Raw genomic sequence first — 19,093 nt, 5'->3', positions numbered from 1 at the left:
TGGAAAAATACACCATTTAAATGTCTGTTTTAACATATCCAACACAATATCAAAGTCAAAATACTGTATAGCTTTTAGTAAACTAAGATTTTAGTCATTTTAGGATTCAGTCATGGTGTTTGGCATCAGACTGGTACTTAAAAAAAATAATTTAGATAAATCATTTAAATAAGGTAAATGTAGACGTGTATATATATATATATATATATATATATATATATATATATATATATATATATATATATATATATGTTAGTCAGTCACCTTGTCCTTTTCTATACCAGGTTATCTTTCCAAGTGTAGTTTCTGATCCTTAACATGATCCGTTTCATGTATTAAACTCACACACATATACCTTGTCTGTTGAGAAGTCCATCTTCTGTTTTACATTACTTTTAAATGAAATGCTTTTATCAAACGAACAACATTTGGTAGAACATTTATTAAAGAACACATTTGGGTACTTTTGTTTGTACACTGAAATGTTATGCTTTGTGTTTGGGATGTTTTTATCATGGTCTATGTGGTTAAGTTTTTTCTTTTCGAGCAACTCTATTAGTAATATATTATTGAAATAATGTAATTGTTCAATGAGCTTAATCAGATCATCATCAAAGGAATAAATTATATATCCTCACGCTTCTGCCAAATGAACAATTAGAGTATTAATGCCTTGTCTGCAAGTGTAGCCCTGATACAGTCTGAAGTACCCTTTTTACTTGTTTTTGGGATGCACCATAAACATATGCTACCATTCAAAAGTTTGGGGTCATTTTTAAAATAAATTCTTAAGAAATTAATACTTTTATTAAGCATGAAATTGACAGGAAATATGTATAATGTTACAAAAAAAATCTATTTAAAATCAATACTTTTCTTTTGACCTTTCTATTTATCAAAGGATCCTGAAAAAAAAAACATTTCATGGTTTTCAGAAAAATATTAAACGGCACACCTTTTTCCAACATTGATCATAAGAAATGTTTCTTGAGCACCAAATCAGCATGTTTTAAATAGTAATAATACTGTATTTTTGAAAATCAAAAAAATGCAGCCTAGGTGAGCATAAGAGACTTCTTTGAAAAAAGCTTGCCAACCCTAAACTTTTGAACGATAGTGTATCTCTCCTGAGGGCATATAAACAAAATCCTGCATTTTATGCCATCCGAGTTGTTCCATACTGCATATATTAAACAAGTGTTCAGTTTTAACACACGTGTGGCAATTAGTACAATGTTGTCATATGTAAAATGTATAAATAGATAAGTATAAACAGTTTAAAAGTAATATTCTATGTTAAGGAATATGTACATAGAAAGGAAACCCCTTTAACCCCAATGTCTATGCTGTTAACTATTTTGTCTTCTTTTCTTCTTTTTTGTCCTCAACAACCTCAGAGAGATCTTCGACTCGTAGTGTTTTCACTTTGCTCTCCATGTTGGTTATCCTTTGTTTGATCTTTCCCTGGTAGGACATGTACTCTGCCATGAGCTTGGCAAATTTGCTAGTCATGATTTCAAGGTTGCTCTCTAGGCGGTGAACCTTCTCGTCCAGATCTTTGGGATCTGCACCTGCGCTTGCCACCGCCTCATCAAGAAGGTTGTCTTTTCTTAAAATAGCCTTTCCTTTCTCCTCCAGGGCTTTTTTGGCATCTGGGTACTCGGTAAGCGCTTCCACGAGATCATCTTTAGACAGGGCGAAGAGGTCAGAATAGCCGACACTACGAATGTTTGCCGTTCTTCTGTTACCGGCTTTACTGCCTTTGATTCCAAGGATACTGATTTCTCCGAAGTAAGCGCCGTCACTGAGCACCACAAACTGCGTGATGCCATCATCAGCCACTACGGCAAGCTTTCCTTCTTTGATGATGTACATTTCTCGGCCGATGTCGCCCTTCTTACATATGTAATCTCCAGGACTGAACACCTGAGGTTGCAGCTTCAACACCAACTCTATAAGAAGTCCCGCTTCACAATCCTGGAAGATCCGCACCTTCTTTAGCGTGTCTAAATGGACATTGATGGCTATCTCAGCTTTGAGCTTGTCTGGGAGATTCTTCAAGACTTCCTTCTCATCACAAGTTTTCTTCTCCGTCCAAAGGTAGTCAAACCATTTGATGACCCTGGCCTCCAGGTCCTTGCTGACCTTACGGAACTGCATGTACTGCTTGATGGAGTCGATCTTAGCCTGAAAATCAGCACGAGACGCGTTCATGTTGGAGATCATGGCGCCGACGTTTCCGACAATGGTAGCGAAAATCAACACTCCAATGAGGAAGTCCATAACGACAAACAAGTATTCAATATCTCTAACGGGAGGTGGCGTTTCTCCAATGGTGGTGAGAGTGAGAGTGGACCAGTACAGACAGTAGATGTATTTTCTGGCCAAGCGGCCATATTCAGGGTGACTGATGTTAGGATATACCCATGTGTCAGTTCCAAAACCAATCGTTTTTGAAATTGCAAAGAAAATGCAAGCGTTCCAGTGAATAATAATCAGGATGTAAAGTACGAGGTTGCTAATACGGAAAATGTTCGGATAGTTTGTTCGTGTTTCTGTGCGGTCAAAGAACTCGAAGAGACGTGCCATTTTGAAGAGGCGGTTGAAGCGAAGTTCAGGATTGTTGAATCCCACTTTCAGCATTAATACATCTGTCGGGATCATTGAGATCATGTCGTATTTAAACTGTGGGATTGTCTTGTAATAATCCATCAACTTCTTGCCGTCTTTGACAAGAAGACCCTGCTCCAAGAACCCTGAAAATGACAATAAAAATGTTAAGAATAAAAATGTAACAAGCTTTGTGTAACTTAATGTAATATCTAGTTGTAATGCTTGTTAATATCAAATATACACATTAATTCATAAGTTGGTAAGGTTTTGAAGATTTCATAATATTTTTGAAAGTCTCTTATGCTAACTAAGGCTGGTAGTATTTGTTTACAAATACAGTAGAACAGTAATATTGTGAAATATTTGCTTGTTTGATACATTTAATTGGATTCTTTGATAAATCAGCTGCAATTTTGGTGCAGGCTTTGCAAACAGACTTTTACTGTAAGATATGGACCTTGACAGTAATGCCACAATATGTAAGTAACTGTCTTAGATTCTAATGCTTAATCTGTGATCAGTGATTTCTGATATGTAATGATTCATGTACAGTCAGACGTTCATTGTCTCAAAATCATTTTACTGCTGTTTATGCGTCAGTAAATAAAGCCAGTGACTAAATGGTCAAATTCACATTGTTTCTCTTCGTATGAAAATTATCTGTTATTTAATTTGTGAATAAATTATATACAGTAAGCGATCAACAAACCTTTACAATCGCTGGCGTTGTCAGTCACGGAGCGTGAGTTTATCAGTGACTGAGTTCTGGACTCTCGCCAAAACTCCCCGTTATAATCAATGATGCTCTCTACACTGCGCATTGAGTCTCTTATTTACATTGTGTTTGCACTGTTGGTTATGATGAAAGCATTCATGAAGGTACAGAAATCAACGAGATCACTGCATTCATGCACTCAACAGACATGTCTGTCATCAGCTACAGTAGATCTAAATATAATGCTATAATCAACACTTTTCACGATTAGTTCATCTCTACAGAGGTAATAGTAACCGTAGTAAAATATTTTGAGAGTTCCACATGTAATACTTATTTAATGTGCAAAGATTTTAGCCAATCATAGCAGTGAGTGTTTACATTGAAATCTCACAGCAGACACGCCCCTTCCAACAGAGCATTCAAATCATTTTATTTCTAAATTATGACCATTTTTACATTTAAAACATAATAAGCCCCCCTCATGAAACAAGAATTTAAAAAAAATGCAGTTCATGACCCCTTTAATATTTTTTCTGGATTTTTTTAGGATTCTTTCAAAAGAACAGCATTTATCAGATTTTTCTGTAACAATTTAAAAGCATTTATTGTCACTTTAGATCTATTTAACGTGTCCTTGCTAAATAACAGTATCATTTTCTATCATAAATAAACTAACTGACCCCAAACTATTGAATGGTAGTGTGTTTTAATATTTAATATTAATCCTATTTAATAGATATTCAATCAATATTATTCTTTCAATGAGTAACCACCATACCTGTTCTTGCTCTGACAAATGTGTCTGTGTAGTAGATTACATCTGCCGAATAGTCCAGGATGATCCAAAGCATTGTGTAAGAGTTCTGAAGCTCATTAAAACAGGCCCTGAAGAAATATGAAAAATTTAGCATATGCCACATCTCTCCGCACATTTAATGTATCGATGTCATGAGAGATCCTGCATGAACAGACCTTGTCACCAGCATCATCAGGTTGTAAAACACTGGGGCTGCAATGACTGAAAGCCATCTGTAATACTTGTCTGAGGCTGGGTCCATGATCCACACTTCTTTCCTAAAACACATATTAGATTATCGTCTGGCCACTTTCAAAGATAAACACGTATACTAAATCACAGCATTCATCTTAAGATATTACTGTTAGACGAGACTGTGTAAATATCGACCACTAAAACTAAAATGTCATTTGTGGCATACTCACGGCGGAGGAGGAGCATCTTTCTTTTTATCATCTTTCTTATCATCCTTCTTTTCGTCTTTTTTTTCATCTTTTTTCTCATCCTTTTTTTCATCTTTTTTCTCATCCTTTTTCTCATCCTTTTTCTCATCTTTTTTCTCGTCTTTTTTCTCTTCCTTCTCATCTTTTTTCTCTTCCTTTTTGTCTCCATCCTTTTTCTCATCTTTTTTTATTTCTTCCTTTTTGTCCTCCTTTTTGCTGAAGGTAACATTTTGGGTTGTTTTTATTTGAATTCGCAACTAGTCCGAAATCTACGGGTCACTACTGTGAACTACCACTAGTAATCTCTCATCTTAACCTGCAGAGGGCAGCACTACCATTAACACTACCAATATTCACTGTGAAGGCAATGTACTAAATTCAAACAAAACATGACAGACTATCATCTGTTGTTGTTAACTGCATATTTGAGATACATCACTATTAGTATTCATTCATTATTTAGGATTCTACAATCTAGTATCTACCATATACATATTTTAGTTCATATTTATAATGTATTAAATAGGGGGTTATATATTGTGGAGCTGTTTCTACAGGGTACTTACTCATCTGTGTTGTTGCAGTTGTTCATATTGTAAACTGCCAGAGGCCAATAACCAGCTTTTCTTTAGGAGCAAAAGTCATTCATATTGGTGTTATTATTGTGGATTAAATTCTGAGGGATCTGATTCTATGATAACTAGAGAATCACTACTGCTGATTTAGTATCTATATCTACAGTGACGGTCAACATCTGTTTCTATTCTACAATTTATTGCAAAACTCTTTTACCTAAAGGACATTTCTACATGGAAATCTACATACTGTTTTCATTTTATAACCTCTGGTCCAACAAGTAATGAATCCTCAGCTCTGTGATCTGTTTTATGAATCATCTGCACACAATATGGATATTTTTCCACAAAGATCCAGCATGATTCCCTGCACGTATCTTTCATTTTCAAGGACTCCTTATACCAAAGGCATCTTTGTCTGTACAAAGAAACTGTACAGAAAATCGTGACTTACTTCCTCTTATGAGGCTTGTCAGGGAGGCCTATAGAGGATCGGGCATTACTTCCTTGGCTAGATAAGTCTTTGAGGTCAGGTCCACGGAATCGCTCCAAGAAGGAGTCGGGACGCTCAACCTCTCTGTGAAGCCTGTGTGAAGCCCAGTTCCTCAGCATTACCAGAAATTGGGTGAGCCTGGGAGACCGTAAGATGTCAAACAGAAACACTTCCAAGCTCTTTGTACAGTATGTAGCTTTCTGTTCCACCCATGTCAAATGCACACTTGACGCATTAAAACTTTGTTGGCTTGGTTGATGAGAGGTTCACTTCTTTCCATGTTAAAACCAGATTTCACTACTACAGATCTCCTGCTCAGTGTGCATTTGACTTGGTTTAGTGGTAATCAGGGGTCACATGGTGAACTAGGTTCAAGCTTTAGTTCGGATGTTACCTTGCCATAGCCCCAGCACCTGTGTAAGAGCTTCTCCTGGACTCCTGAAACTGGCTGGTTCCAGTAGAAATGATCCCCTGCATGTCAGAGGAGGTGTCCTCACATAGAGAATGTGCCCTGAGAAAAGGTGCGGGGGGAATTATGTTTCAGAACTCAAATAATGTTCCAAAATGGAAACTATTGAAACTAAGCAGCAAAAATGGCAAAACACCAGAACTAGTTAGAATAAAATGTGAGAAAGTGATCCAAACTTCGTTTTATTTCTGTTCAATCAGAAAAAGCACAGTGTAGCACTTGCATACAAAGGTTTGGGGTCTGTAATATTTTTGATGTTTTTGAAAGAAGTCTTCTATGCTCAACAAGGCTGCATTTTTACAGCAAAAACAGTAGGCTACAATTGTGAAATATTACTTCAATTTAAAATAGCTGTTTTATATTTTAATATGTAATTTATTCCTGTGATGCAAAACTGAATTTTCAGCATCATTACTCCAGTCTTCAGTGTCACATGATCCTTCATAAATCATTCTAATATGCTGATTTGCTGCTCAACTAATTTCTTATCAATGTTGAAAACAGTTTTGCTGATTAATATTTTTGGGGAAACCATGATAATATTTTTTCTTTGAAGCTAATAATTCTTTGAAGAATTGAGAGTTCAAAATAACAGCGTTTATTTGAAATAAAAATCTTTTGTAACATTATAAATGTCACTTTTGATCAATTTAATGCATCCTTGCTGAATAAAAGCATTAATTTCTTTCAAAAATAAAATCTTACTGACCCCAAACTTTTTAATCGTATTGTATCTTCCTGAAGAATCTTAAAATTTCTAAATGTTCCGATAGAGCGACTTTTTATAGTTTATTATCAACAAGATCCCAGATCATTTCAGTCTAATTCCAGCTGTTTTCAGCATATATTGTTTTGTGAACTTTTCAAAAAAGATTTTCAAAAAAGCTGTTATTAAAGGGTGGAAGAGTCCACTACATTTGACCTGACGACAAACCCGCATCCTTCGGTTAAGAGCTTCATGTTTCATTAGCGAAGAGGTCATTACTTAAAAAATTAGTTTACTAAAACAGTCTGTGAAAACCAAAATTAAAGTCGGGAAATTCACTCAAACCATTTCACTGTCCATTAAAAACACTTTTTGACACAAAAAACATCTACATTGTAAATGATGCACAAAAAGGATTTTTTAAAAAAAACTATTTGACCTTTTTAAAGGGATAGTTCACCCATAAATTAAAATTCTGTCATCAATTACCCTCATGTCGTTCCAAACCCATGAGACTTTCATTCATCTTTGGAACAAATTTTTTAAATATTTTTTATGAAATCTGAGAGCTTTCTGTTCCTCCATTGACAGCCTAGGCAACTACCACTTCCAGGCCCCAGAACGGTAGTAAAGACATCTTTAAAGTAGTCCATGTGACTCCAGTGGTTTAACCTCAATTTTATGAAGCGATGCGAGTGCTTTTTTTGTACATAAAAACATAATTTACACACGTTCACAAGACTGTGTTGTGTTGTTAGTTTTTTTTTTTGTTAGCACTTGCGTCGATTCATAAAATTGAGGTTGAGTCTGGAGTCACATGGAATACTTTAAAGATGTATTTACCTTTCTGGGGCTTGAAAGTGGTAGTTGCGTAGGCTGTCAATGGAGGGACAGAAAGCTCTTGCATCAAAAAGATAATTTTTTGTTCCAAAGATGAATGAAAGTCTTACGGTTTTGGAATGACATGAGAGTGGGTAATTAATGACAGAATTAAACATTTTGCCTGAACTAACCCTTTAAGGTCATGTCTTGTTATTCTAACCTGCTTACGCCATTTTCAGTCTGATCCAGGTCATCTTTAGAGGCCCGGACCGAGAGCTTGTGTCGGGATGGGAACGATTGCTCTGTACAAATCTTCGCCATTTTTTTCTTTGCCTATTCTAGGCATCCAGTGCTTGATAATAAGGACAAACAAAGGACAACACCATGACAAAAAAGCATGAATTATTAAACATTTAAAGCATGTTTTTGATCTTAGAAAATAAATTATGCTGAAAAGCATAATGAAATAAGGCTTTCAATGGGCTGAAATCATTGCAGATAGTAACGTTGTATCAGGTCACCCCAAAGTTCAGTGGAATTAAAATCTGAAGAGATTACAAGAACCTGTTATTGACTTGATCTCTGCAAACCCATTTTTACTCTGACAGCAATGCCATCTAAACACACATCATCTAAAAATACTTACTGCTTAAACACTAAACAAGATCAGCGGCCCATCTCTATGCTAGATCATGACCCAGATGTACTTTAAAGCCACTTGATTGCCACCATGTATATAGACGTCTTAGAAAGTGTAACTGCATATAGCAAGAATCGGTTGAAATTTTATTTTTGGTTAAACTGAGTGATACATTTATTAAAAACAGCATCTTTTTCATATGCAACAAAAATGACAGTAAATTTCCTAAACCGTTTTTTCACCAAAATATTGCTTTGTGGTTTCAGGGTCTTTGACCAAAAGAGCGATGCTGGGCTTTCTCCATCTAATGACGTTTAGTTTTATTGTATTGTTGTGGCTGGGAAGATTAGTCTAATTAGACTAACACCACCAACGCTATTCGTGTAATCTATTCCAAATCTAGAATGATGCTTATGCTGAGGACACGCAGCAACTTCTTGTCAGCAGTCCTGATTTCATCCATCACGGTTCTTGTCTTCTGAGCATCTGAAGTCCCCGGTGCCCACCCTAAACAATACATCAAAACTTTGACAAGCCCAGGGTGGTCTTTCTTTCCATTCGTTGTACTGTCATCATAAATTTAATAAACCAGGTTTGATAAACCAGCTCTCTTGATTCTTTTGTTTTAAATGCTTAATCGGTGAATACGTTAAATAATAAACTTACAGAGTAAATTAAACAGAGTAATAAATACATTATTATTTTAAATTAATGTATTTCTTGTTTACAGTACCAAAATTTGAGGTTTCTAGAATTTCACTGTAAAAATACATTGAGGATCATTACAAGCATTATGGGGTGACTGTATATTTACAGTTCCTAACTTTATATGTTAGTAAATTTGTATAATGTTAAAATACTATGTATTGTATATAAAGTAATAATTTATGTTAATTCAGTATTTTCCTTATACAAAAACGTTTTCATATATTACAGTAGAATTAGGCTACATATCGACAACAAGTGAAAACCTGGACTGCTTTATTGTCACTAAACGGTTTAGTTGGAGAGCTGCGCACTGCTGCACGTGCGCCAAAACGCTCTGAAAGGGAATCCTGTTAACTCATTTCCATTTGTTGCTAGCCTTATTGAGACATTATGCAATATTTTAGTGACTTGTCGAGTTATTTATCGACTCGTCAACAAATGCTGTCGGAAACACTAACGAACAACAAAGACAACAAAGTATGGGGCATCTACAACACCTTCAAAGCCAATTTTTAACATTTACACCAGTCTAGTAAACATGTAATCGATTAACCTTACCTGTGAAGCAACAATATTTAGTAGTCCAACAGATGTATGGCACCAGATTCAGCCAGAAATCCTGTTCAAGTTGCTCTTTGGTTGAAGCAGTTGGTGATCCTGCTTAATGTTATGTAAAATCCCATCTTTAATGAACTAATTCGAGTTAGCATTTTTGGACATCAGTTTCCACCCACTTTTTCTAATGTGTGTCTCCTAAATGTCCACATTTTGAATAGACTGCTAAAGGATGCGCTCAGGAGTCTTCAGCTCCTCCGATGAGATGACCGTTCGATGTGGTCGTGGGCGGAGAGTACGGCTCGTCTTCTAATTAATATTCATTAGCAATGCCTTTTTTTCTTTTTTTTACAACAAACTGAAACGTAACGTTAATGTTTGTAATTGCTCTGTTTTTTGTTTTTTTTTATTGATTTCTTTCCCTTTTTATGATTTATTTGAATTGACAATTACATCCTTTGACTTTTTTTCAGAAAATAATATTAAAATGTGTTACTTTTATTTTATCTTAATTTATTTATGTTTGTATAATTGCATTGTCAGAAAAAAAACATGCTATGCTACCAGGCAGTGTTTTTGTCCTGGTGAACCAGCACTTTGAGAGATTAGTGATCGACTGAAAAAAAGTGGCAGGCATTTGTGGCACTATACCGATATCACCAGCTCTGGCATCAACATGGTCATCCCAGCCATGCTAATGAGACCTGAGAAATCCTTAAGGCAATCTGCGGAGCTGTATTGTTAATCCCAGATTAGGCCTGAGTGCCTATCTGAGCCACCTAATACTCTTTCTTGGCCTCAGCCCTTGAAATACTATGTGCATCAGTTAAACTGAGCTGACCTTATGCACATGCGAGTGGGTGAGTGCGTGAGTGAGTGAGTGAGTAAAATGAACATATAATATATTGAAACATTTGCAAAGACATCACTTTTAATAGCATGTCTCCTGCCAATAGAAAATTAAGTTCCACTAATAAGGACTAAGCCGCCCTTTAACATTTGCCATCTGTCACAGATCTCAAGGCAAGATACAAAATCTGAATTCCAGCTAAATGTTCATCTTACCTTTATTTTACAAAGCAAATACCCTATTGTAATTACTTTTTTGATGGCTAAGATAGGCCTATGTGATTGTGAGCCTCGCGTGTTTACAAGTTTGCTTTGCCTCGTTTGCACTAGCGTGATTAGAAATGACACTAAAGAATTCACTAAAGAACAAGAGCCTTGTAATTCGTAATATCTGAATTATAAAGCATAGAATGGATATCAATCTTTGTTCTAACCTGATGGAAATTTAGGAAGATATTTTTGAGCTCTGAATGATTGTGAATGATTTTCCCCTTTCAAATTCATTCATTCATTCATTCATTCATTCATTCATTCATTCATTCATTCATCCATCCATTCATTCATTCATTCATTCATTCATTCATTCATTCATTCATTCATTCATTCATTCATCCATTCATCCATTCATTCATTCATTCATTCATTCATTATATTTTAATGCAGACCATGAAACATTAATCATTCAAACAAGTAAACTGTACTACACTTTATTTTTTACACTTTTTACAGCCATATACACAAAAAAATTACAAAAGCTGTCCCTGCGTGATATTCTTTCAAAGGGTTCCAATATGTAGGTACTAATATGTTTTTGTACCAATATGTACCTTTGGGGTACTAATATGCATTCTACAAAGGGTTACCTTTTGAAAGGGTATACCGCCCCAGTGACAGCTTTTGTACCTTTTTTCTGAGTGTAGATATGAATAATATGCACAGACTTTGATCAGAAACAAGTACATTTTCAGCCAAACGTTTCTCTTATTCCACCAATCTGATTTACTGCAGTGCTGCCCTTATCAACAGTCCTCTCTTTCATTCTCAGAGGAAGCTAAGTGTCTTCAGCTCAGCTTTTCATGTCACGAGGACACCGAGTGACAGAGGCAGCACGTCACTGCTGCAGCCTTTTGGGAAAAAGCTATGATGTAGTGCACCGTAAGAAAGATTTTCTCTAGTAGACTTGAATGTCTCTGCAGAGTATGGGCTAATCCAGATTTGCTTTTCACATAGGTTCCATAATGAGCTGGCTAATTGTCTAGGTTTTGTCTCTAAATAGACCCTATACTGGAGTCATTCTGGTGATGCTTAATGCAGCCACATCTGACATACTTGTTGGGCGCAAGTGTTATGCTACTGTGGCCTCAATTTTCACTCAGATTAAGGCACCTATTCCAACCAGTGTTGTGACATACTGATTAACTCTTGTGTGTAACTGATCTAAAATGCACCTTGTGTCTATTGATTATAGTGTGGACTGAATGAACAGATACTCAATGGTCAATAACTTACAAATATATACTTACTGAATGAAAATTAAGGTAATAATTGAGTATTCAGTTATGATAATAAAACAAACACAGAGTCTCACGGTGTTTGTTTGGAATCGCGTACAGAAACATTCAGATCAATTAAAAGCCTCTTAGCTCAAGCGGCCAGAAGGTAAAGGTAATCACTATCTCTAAACACAGCCGCCTCTATACTGTCTGCCTATCTGTGTCTCTCTCTCTCTCTCTCTCTTGCTCACTCTATAATAGTTTCAAGACTGCATTCGCCCTAAACTGAAACTTTTTGCCAGTGTGCTCCATCTCACTATAAAGCAGAATCAGAACATGTTGTTTCACCCAAAATCATTACAAATGACCCCATTTCACCCACATGTCTGTTTTTTAATACCTCATGTGAACTGAACCTGTGTAGAAAGTTTGATAATGCATTTGTGGAAACTGCCTTTGATTTCCCGTGGAATATTTCAGGAAAAGAACTATGATGCCGAAGTGAGCAGAATGCTATTGTATTGTGTTTGCAGAAGGTTTTTTGAAATCCTACATTTCCCATGAAGAGGGAAAAAGTACTTGTATAATGTGAAATAATCACTGCAGCTGTCGCTCACTTAAGGTCACGGACTGCATTACCCGATATGCATATTCATATGATTTGTATTTGATAACTGATTTTTTTTTAAATAGAACAATTAATCAGCTGCGCAGTGGATCTGTTTAATACATTTCGGAATACTGTAAAACACAGGCTTAATTAGAAAGTCAGTCTGCTAGTCACTAGCATATACATTTCAAAGTACTGGTATACATGGATATAAATTGTACTTGCTTGTAGGAGTTGTATGTTTAGTCCCATAAAACAACCAATATGTAATGTCTGTATCTGTCCTAGGGCATCCGGCGTAAAAAACCTGTGCCAAATCAAATGTGTGTAAAGCGGACCCTGCAAATGAGCGGGAGTAAGGAAGATGGCTGGATGGATGGATTTTTACAGTGCAGTTTTGCTGTTCCTTTGAAGAGAAGCTTTGACCCTGAGCATTAAACGCTGTTATCCCGTTCTGCTCTACATCTACAGAATCAGCTCAACAACCTGTTAAATTATCCTCCAGTTTAAACACAGCTCTCTATTTTTATAGACGTGCACATCATTTTCCAATTAACATCTATATTCTAGTTAAACCTTTATTATTCCCAAAATGTATTATTCTTTATTTATTCCCAAACAGATTAGAATATTGCTATACATGTTGTTTGCTGGTGGAAATTATTAAGTTGCTCACAGTTTCCATCTATTTCAAAGAATTAATACTAATGTAAGTGGACATGCATAGATTTAATTTTATTATTTTTTATTACAGTGAATATTTTTCTTTTTTAAATGTAATATTGGCTTACATTCGCATAAACTTTCCTTACAGGCATGCATATAAGACCAAATTCTAATATCAGCATGTATACAATATGTTAAGCAGCTATTATTAAAATCCTTATGAGACCTAAAGTGTGCCCAATATATTACTGATACTTAAAGTTCATTTAAAAAAAACAATAGTTAAACTTAAGTATACATGGTTATTTATCTCTGAATCTTTCTTTGAATTAGAAGATCAGTTTTGTTGTAGTGCATGGGAAATCTGTGTGTTTCAGAGTTTCAAACATCAGACCATGTGACAGATTTCCCTATTTTGACAGACGTGCTTATTATGACAATCGTGTTCTTAGGGTGATGAGAGGTTGACATGGCAACCATAATGCTTGTACACTCACCTGCCTCAACCTTCCCACAGCAGCAAACATGAACCCATCACAGGAATTCATTTTAGCCAGGCTGATTAGAAGGCTTTGAAAATATATTGAATTTCACAACACGATTAATATTTCAATTAAAATTAGATTTAGGAGACCTTAGCATGAATGGATTGTAACTTCTAAGATGAAACGAATCTAATACCATGTGTGCTTGTCTAATAAATATAGCATTGAAATATGCCATTATATAGCAAAAAACACTTTTGTATTTACACTCAAACTACACAATATAATTAGATCCCAAAGGAGCAAAAAAATGACCTATAAAGATGTCTGCATAAATGGGGGAATGAAGAGATTAATGTAATCATGCCAGTCACTCTGCATTTCAAATTCAAGGAGAGAGTAATTGCAGTGAAGTGATATGTGTGTGTGTGGAGGTGTGTGTGTAAGCCTAATCCTCCATCAGTATCAAGCTTTCTCTTCTCCTTGTGTCCTGATTACTCCTGCAGTGATTGTGCTTTTCAACAACCTCTCAAATTGAAGTGGTGGACAGAGGCAAAAGCAATGTCAGATCCCTTAACATACGCACAACATCACGTCTTTCCATCATCACAGCCATCTCAAACAAAGAATGGGAAAATTCTTGACTCTTTTCTTGACTGACAGTTCAGTATGTTGTTAACAGCTTAATATCAAGTGAGTACATCTTTGATTATCAGCACAAGCTTAAAAAACTCTATAAAGGTTCTTTATTGGCATCTTTGGTTCCATGAAGAAACTTTAACATCCATGGAATCTTTCCAGTCCATAAAATGTTCTTTATAGTAGAAAAAAAGTTCATTAGATTATTAAAATAGTCTTCATACTAAGAACAAAGTGTTATTTTTATGCTGGCTACACACTCACTACCTGAAGATTTTAAGCCCGATTTTAGGCCCGATTTGCACCCCCCAACATAATCCCTATTGGTTCAGTAATAATTCTAGTGTATTCAAATGAATTATTTATGAGGGGATATTTAATACTATTATTATGCCATTATTATGTCATTAGACAATTTTATTTTATTTTGACTTTATTTTATTACTCAGGAGGTTAGTAGCCTATTTAAAAAAAAAAAACAACCAAACATAAAAACATGCGTAAATGTAACTGGCCTTTGTAATTGTTAAGTTGCCATGGCAGCCACACAAAACCAAGGAGCGTGGCACACTATTGCCCACTTCAGAGCTGCACACACCAGCCTATTGTACTACACACTCGTTTCCTACGCCACTTGTTCTCTGTGGTTTCTGCATTCAAGGCTACACTACACACACAGCAGCCAAATGTTTCCAATGTCTTTTCATTTTAATGTGTCACACATACTGTGACACAACATGTATGTTCTTTCCTGAGATACAAAGCATTGAGGTTGCACCAATTTAGTGCTATTTTACTTGGATCATTTTGCATAATTACACATACCTTGGATCCTTTTGTTAGTGAAGAAAAATATCCTCCAAGCACTTTCAGGTTCACTGAGCAGGGTAGTCCCAATTTATACCTTTGACTGTATAATTTAAGTCTTTTAAAACTCACTTTAAAAATGTTTGCTGTAATCTTACAGAAAGTATTATTCATGTAAAGATTAGGTTCATTCGTTCAATTACTGCAAATGCACTTCAGAAGAAACCGATGTAGCCTACTAAAATAACATCACTGCCATCTACAGGATACTCTGCAAAATAATAAAAAGACATGGAAGAAATCTCCAAACATTAGAATTTTTTAAGCCATTTTACATTACCCCTATTTATAAAAGGTTAACTAATTTAATTAAAACCTGACTATAAAGCTGATATAAACCTTCTGTATCCAACAATTAAATCATACAATTTTGCCTTTTTGATTAGTATTTAGTTAATTAATAATTTTTTTCCATTATATTTAAATCTAAACTAATTTAATTCACACTAAATCTACATTAGACATAAGCTGCAAATTGAAACATAAGGGCCACATTTTCTAACAGCAATTCCCTATAATAAACCTTGTTTTGAAACTGAATAAAATGTCAAAGAGGCACGAAGTTTATTCACAGGGATTTAAACTCGTCAGCTTTCGGCAAAATTCAGGGTTTTGAATCCAAAATAGGCTATTTGTGTGATTCGTGTAATTGGTTGGGAAGGGTCTTTTTACAGTACCAGTAATTCAATTCTGTATATGCTGAAAGGCTATTGCATTCAATTGCTCCTGCAAGGCCGTAACCGAATAAATTGGTGGACCAATTTTATAGAAAGCATTCTGAAATAGAACAGTGAAGAGAATTCTAGGTATATTTCTAGTTAGGAAATAAATCATTTTGCTTTAAAATGCACACATGTACTTTTATTTGTATGCCTAATTAATATGTCAAAACGTAAAATGTTTATTGTCTCGTCCCGCTATACTGTCTATGGTCCCGCTCAGTAAGGACTTTGAATCACATGAACCACGTAATTCTTTTATTAAAAACGGCCATATTTGAGAAAAAAGTAGAGTAGTTTGGATTACTGGATGTTTCTGTCGGTGGTTTGACATTTCTATCGCAAAAGTTGTATTAAATGTTTCCATATTTACATCTCACCTCACTCTCTTTCTATGTTAAAGCTGCAGTCTGTAACTTTTGGCGCTATAGCGGATAATAAACAGAACTGCATGCGTCTTGCAGAAAAACATTGAAGCCGGAGCTTCTCTCTGTTTTTGTCTATGATGAGTCACGCAGGTATAGGCTACTCTGCAGTGGTACTTTTTCTTTTTCTTTTACTTTTTCTCGGGGGGGGGGGGGGGGGGGGAACGAGAATTCTTCTTATGGGAGGAAGAAAGGAAGAATTACTCGACAGGACTTTTATTAATGCACTGATTGGCTATTAGCTGTAAGGAGAGTGTCAATCAATGTATTGGAGAAAACAGCGGCCATAAATGTAAAGAAACGAAGTTTGTCAGATTTTCCTAACAAGGAACCATTTTTTTTTTATAAGCCCAAACAAACCGCAAACCGCGACCCGTGATTCTTTTACTGTAACGTGACTTAAGCGTAGGCTATTATAAACAGACTTGGCAACTCTGCGTGTCACGGTCCCAGAAGTTCCTCTCATCATGGCAGGCCAATAGGTTCCTGTGAAGCAGCCTCCCCAGAGGTTCCTATCTCTTCATTCCTCAGCTTGTGTCTGGCGGGCTGAGATCGATGGCCTGTCCATGTCTTGGCATCTTGCAGGCTCCCAATGATTTAGCTAATTAAAATTTAATTGATTGAAATGTAATGATTTAATTAAAATAATTTACAGTAATAAATTTGATTTCACTGTTCTGGAAGTTAACTGAGGCCCCCTAGTGGATGTGAGAGACTCAAAAACACAGACTAAATAGCCTAATAAACATATTTTGTTTACCACTGCTAACCAATCCTGACCTGGCTGACCTAGAGGAAATGATATAGCATTTGCTATTTTCAACTCAAAACATAGCCATCTAAATGTCTCAGTGGCCATCTCAATCATTTTAACATTGACGAGCACTTTTAGACTGCTTACCAGGGTGGCATGCGGTGGCAACTGCTATCCTAAGAAAAAGCATTAGCAACCCACTATCCCAGTATAAAATATAAATGTTAGCAGTGTTTCCTGTTGGGGCGTGGCTTGTATGGGAAAGAGGAACACAGGGGGCCCAGAGGCATTGAGGACTTCCCTAAAGGAACACAATTTCATACACAAAATGAACAAATTTGACAAAAAAGTTGAGTAGGCTAGGTTACATCCCTGAATTACTGCCGGTCGTTTACAAAAAAAATGAAAAACTTTATTGTCAGGTTTTTCCAATTTTACATGTTTGGATACAGTATAAAAACTACTCATTACCGGCAGACCTGTCCACGCCCATCAGCACTTTTATAGCACTATTTTATATTATTTGCCCTATTTAGTAAATCTGGAGCAAAATGCATTGATGCAAGATGCAACTGAATATTTAATGATATAATTTAAAACCAGTAGGTGGAGCAAGAGACTAAGTTTTTCTCACTGACTTACTTACAGTTTTTTTCGATTGCTATACGACAGTGAGCACAACTGGAGCTACATGTGCAAAACTCTAACTACAGTCTGCACAACCAACAGTCACCTGAGCTAAACAGTTCACATCACCTGCAAAACTCACTCCAAGCAACACAACTCTTAACACACGGCTCAAAACAGGCTCAGTGCAGCCAAACACTGTGCACAACCCTCACTGAGATAACACACACTGTCACTCAGAACACACTGAGAGTAAAAACACTAGCATCAAACACCAATACAGAAAATACAAACTTTTCATCTTTACAGTTTGAACAATGTCAGTGACTTCATACAAAGTAATATTTTCTTCAAAGAAAAGAGTGACATTCTTTCACATGATTTATTTACAGTAAATTTTTAGAACATAACAATTCTTTAAGGTAAATGAAAATTAGCAGTTTGCTTCACAATAGTCTGTAGTAATTTACGGAATTACAGTAATGAGGGAAAAAAGGTAGAAACTAAAAGTACTGTAATTCAAACAAATAATTGAGGGGCTAATCCTGCTAATCTCTAGCATCAGGCCACAGGTGTTCATCAACATCACTTCTAATGTTCTCTCTTGCCCTGCACCTTCTGGAGTGCATTATCCATCCCTGGTCCTCTGGACTCGTGTCCTCACATCCGGCACGCATGGCTTCCAAAAGAGACATTTGGTCACCAAACACTTTCCACCAGAGAAAAACTCCTCTATTGGGTTGAGGAAGGGTGAATATGCAGGCAGGTACAAAACCATAAATCTGCGACAATAGCATTTTCCTGCTCATCTGAAAATATGTTTCCTCTTCCTCCTGTTGGGGCCGGCCTTTGGATTATGTTGTATATTACAGTATATAGTAATACAGTAAAAATATATTTTACAGTCAAACTTACTGTAATATATATCTGTGTAAATATTATATAATTGCAAAACAAAATAAATTCCTGTAATGTTCTCATTTACTGTAAGGATGTAACTCTCACTGTCTCAGCTGAAGTTGCCATCAGCAGTGTTTGAAAGGCACAAGGCTGAAATCTGTTCTGTTTTGAATGTGTGGTTCACAGTTTTGACAGCAGTGTGTTAGCATTTGAACAAAGTGCTGTAAATCCACAGTGTTGTGCAGGTTGTGGTTAAAGTCATGGGATGAGTGTGTAGAGTTTTGAAAACTGTGTTCAAGCAATGAAAAACGAGCTAGAGTTTGGTCCGCATAAACTGCTGCTGTGCAGACTGTAGTTACAGTTTTGCACATGTAGCTCCAGTTGTGCTCACTGTCGTTTAGCAATCGAAAAAAACTGTAATTACCCCTATAATTTTTGGAGATTTTCCACAATGCATTTTTTTTAATCGTGGCTTCTTTCATCAGTCCATTGTTACTGTAACTTGAACTTTTACAGTCAAT

At 36.0% G+C, this 19,093-nt stretch overlaps 1 protein-coding gene across 2 annotated transcripts; it reads right to left on the bottom strand.

Annotated features, from left to right (window-relative positions):
- Positions 1-420: 420 nt before the first annotated feature.
- Positions 421-10,234, bottom strand: cnga3a (cyclic nucleotide gated channel subunit alpha 3a). 2 transcript variants are annotated; one of them, XM_079628994.1, is made up of 8 exons: positions 9,542-10,234; positions 7,856-7,987; positions 6,033-6,149; positions 5,137-5,196; positions 4,553-4,786; positions 4,304-4,405; positions 4,110-4,216; positions 421-2,756 (listed from the first exon to the last, which is right to left on the bottom strand). In XM_079628994.1, exons 2-8 carry the CDS (start codon positions 7,954-7,956, stop codon positions 1,354-1,356), a joined length of 2,124 nt encoding a protein of 707 aa, XP_079485120.1. In that variant the 5' UTR covers positions 7,957-7,987; positions 9,542-10,234; the 3' UTR covers positions 421-1,353. The 2 variants fall into 2 exon arrangements, with proteins under 2 accessions (XP_079485120.1, XP_079485121.1); XM_079628995.1 differs by lacking the exons at positions 4,553-4,786; positions 5,137-5,196 and adding an exon at positions 5,600-5,776 and having other exon boundaries at positions 9,542-9,848.
- Positions 10,235-19,093: the final 8,859 nt, after the last annotated feature.

The sequence above is a fragment of the Phoxinus phoxinus genome, assembly GCF_949152265.1.
Source record: "Phoxinus phoxinus genome assembly, chromosome: 11".
In the NCBI taxonomy this organism is placed as follows: Eukaryota; Metazoa; Chordata; class Actinopteri; order Cypriniformes; family Leuciscidae; genus Phoxinus; species Phoxinus phoxinus.
The sequence above is the reverse complement of the archived record's forward strand: the minus strand, read 5'-3'. Positions and strand labels throughout refer to the sequence as shown.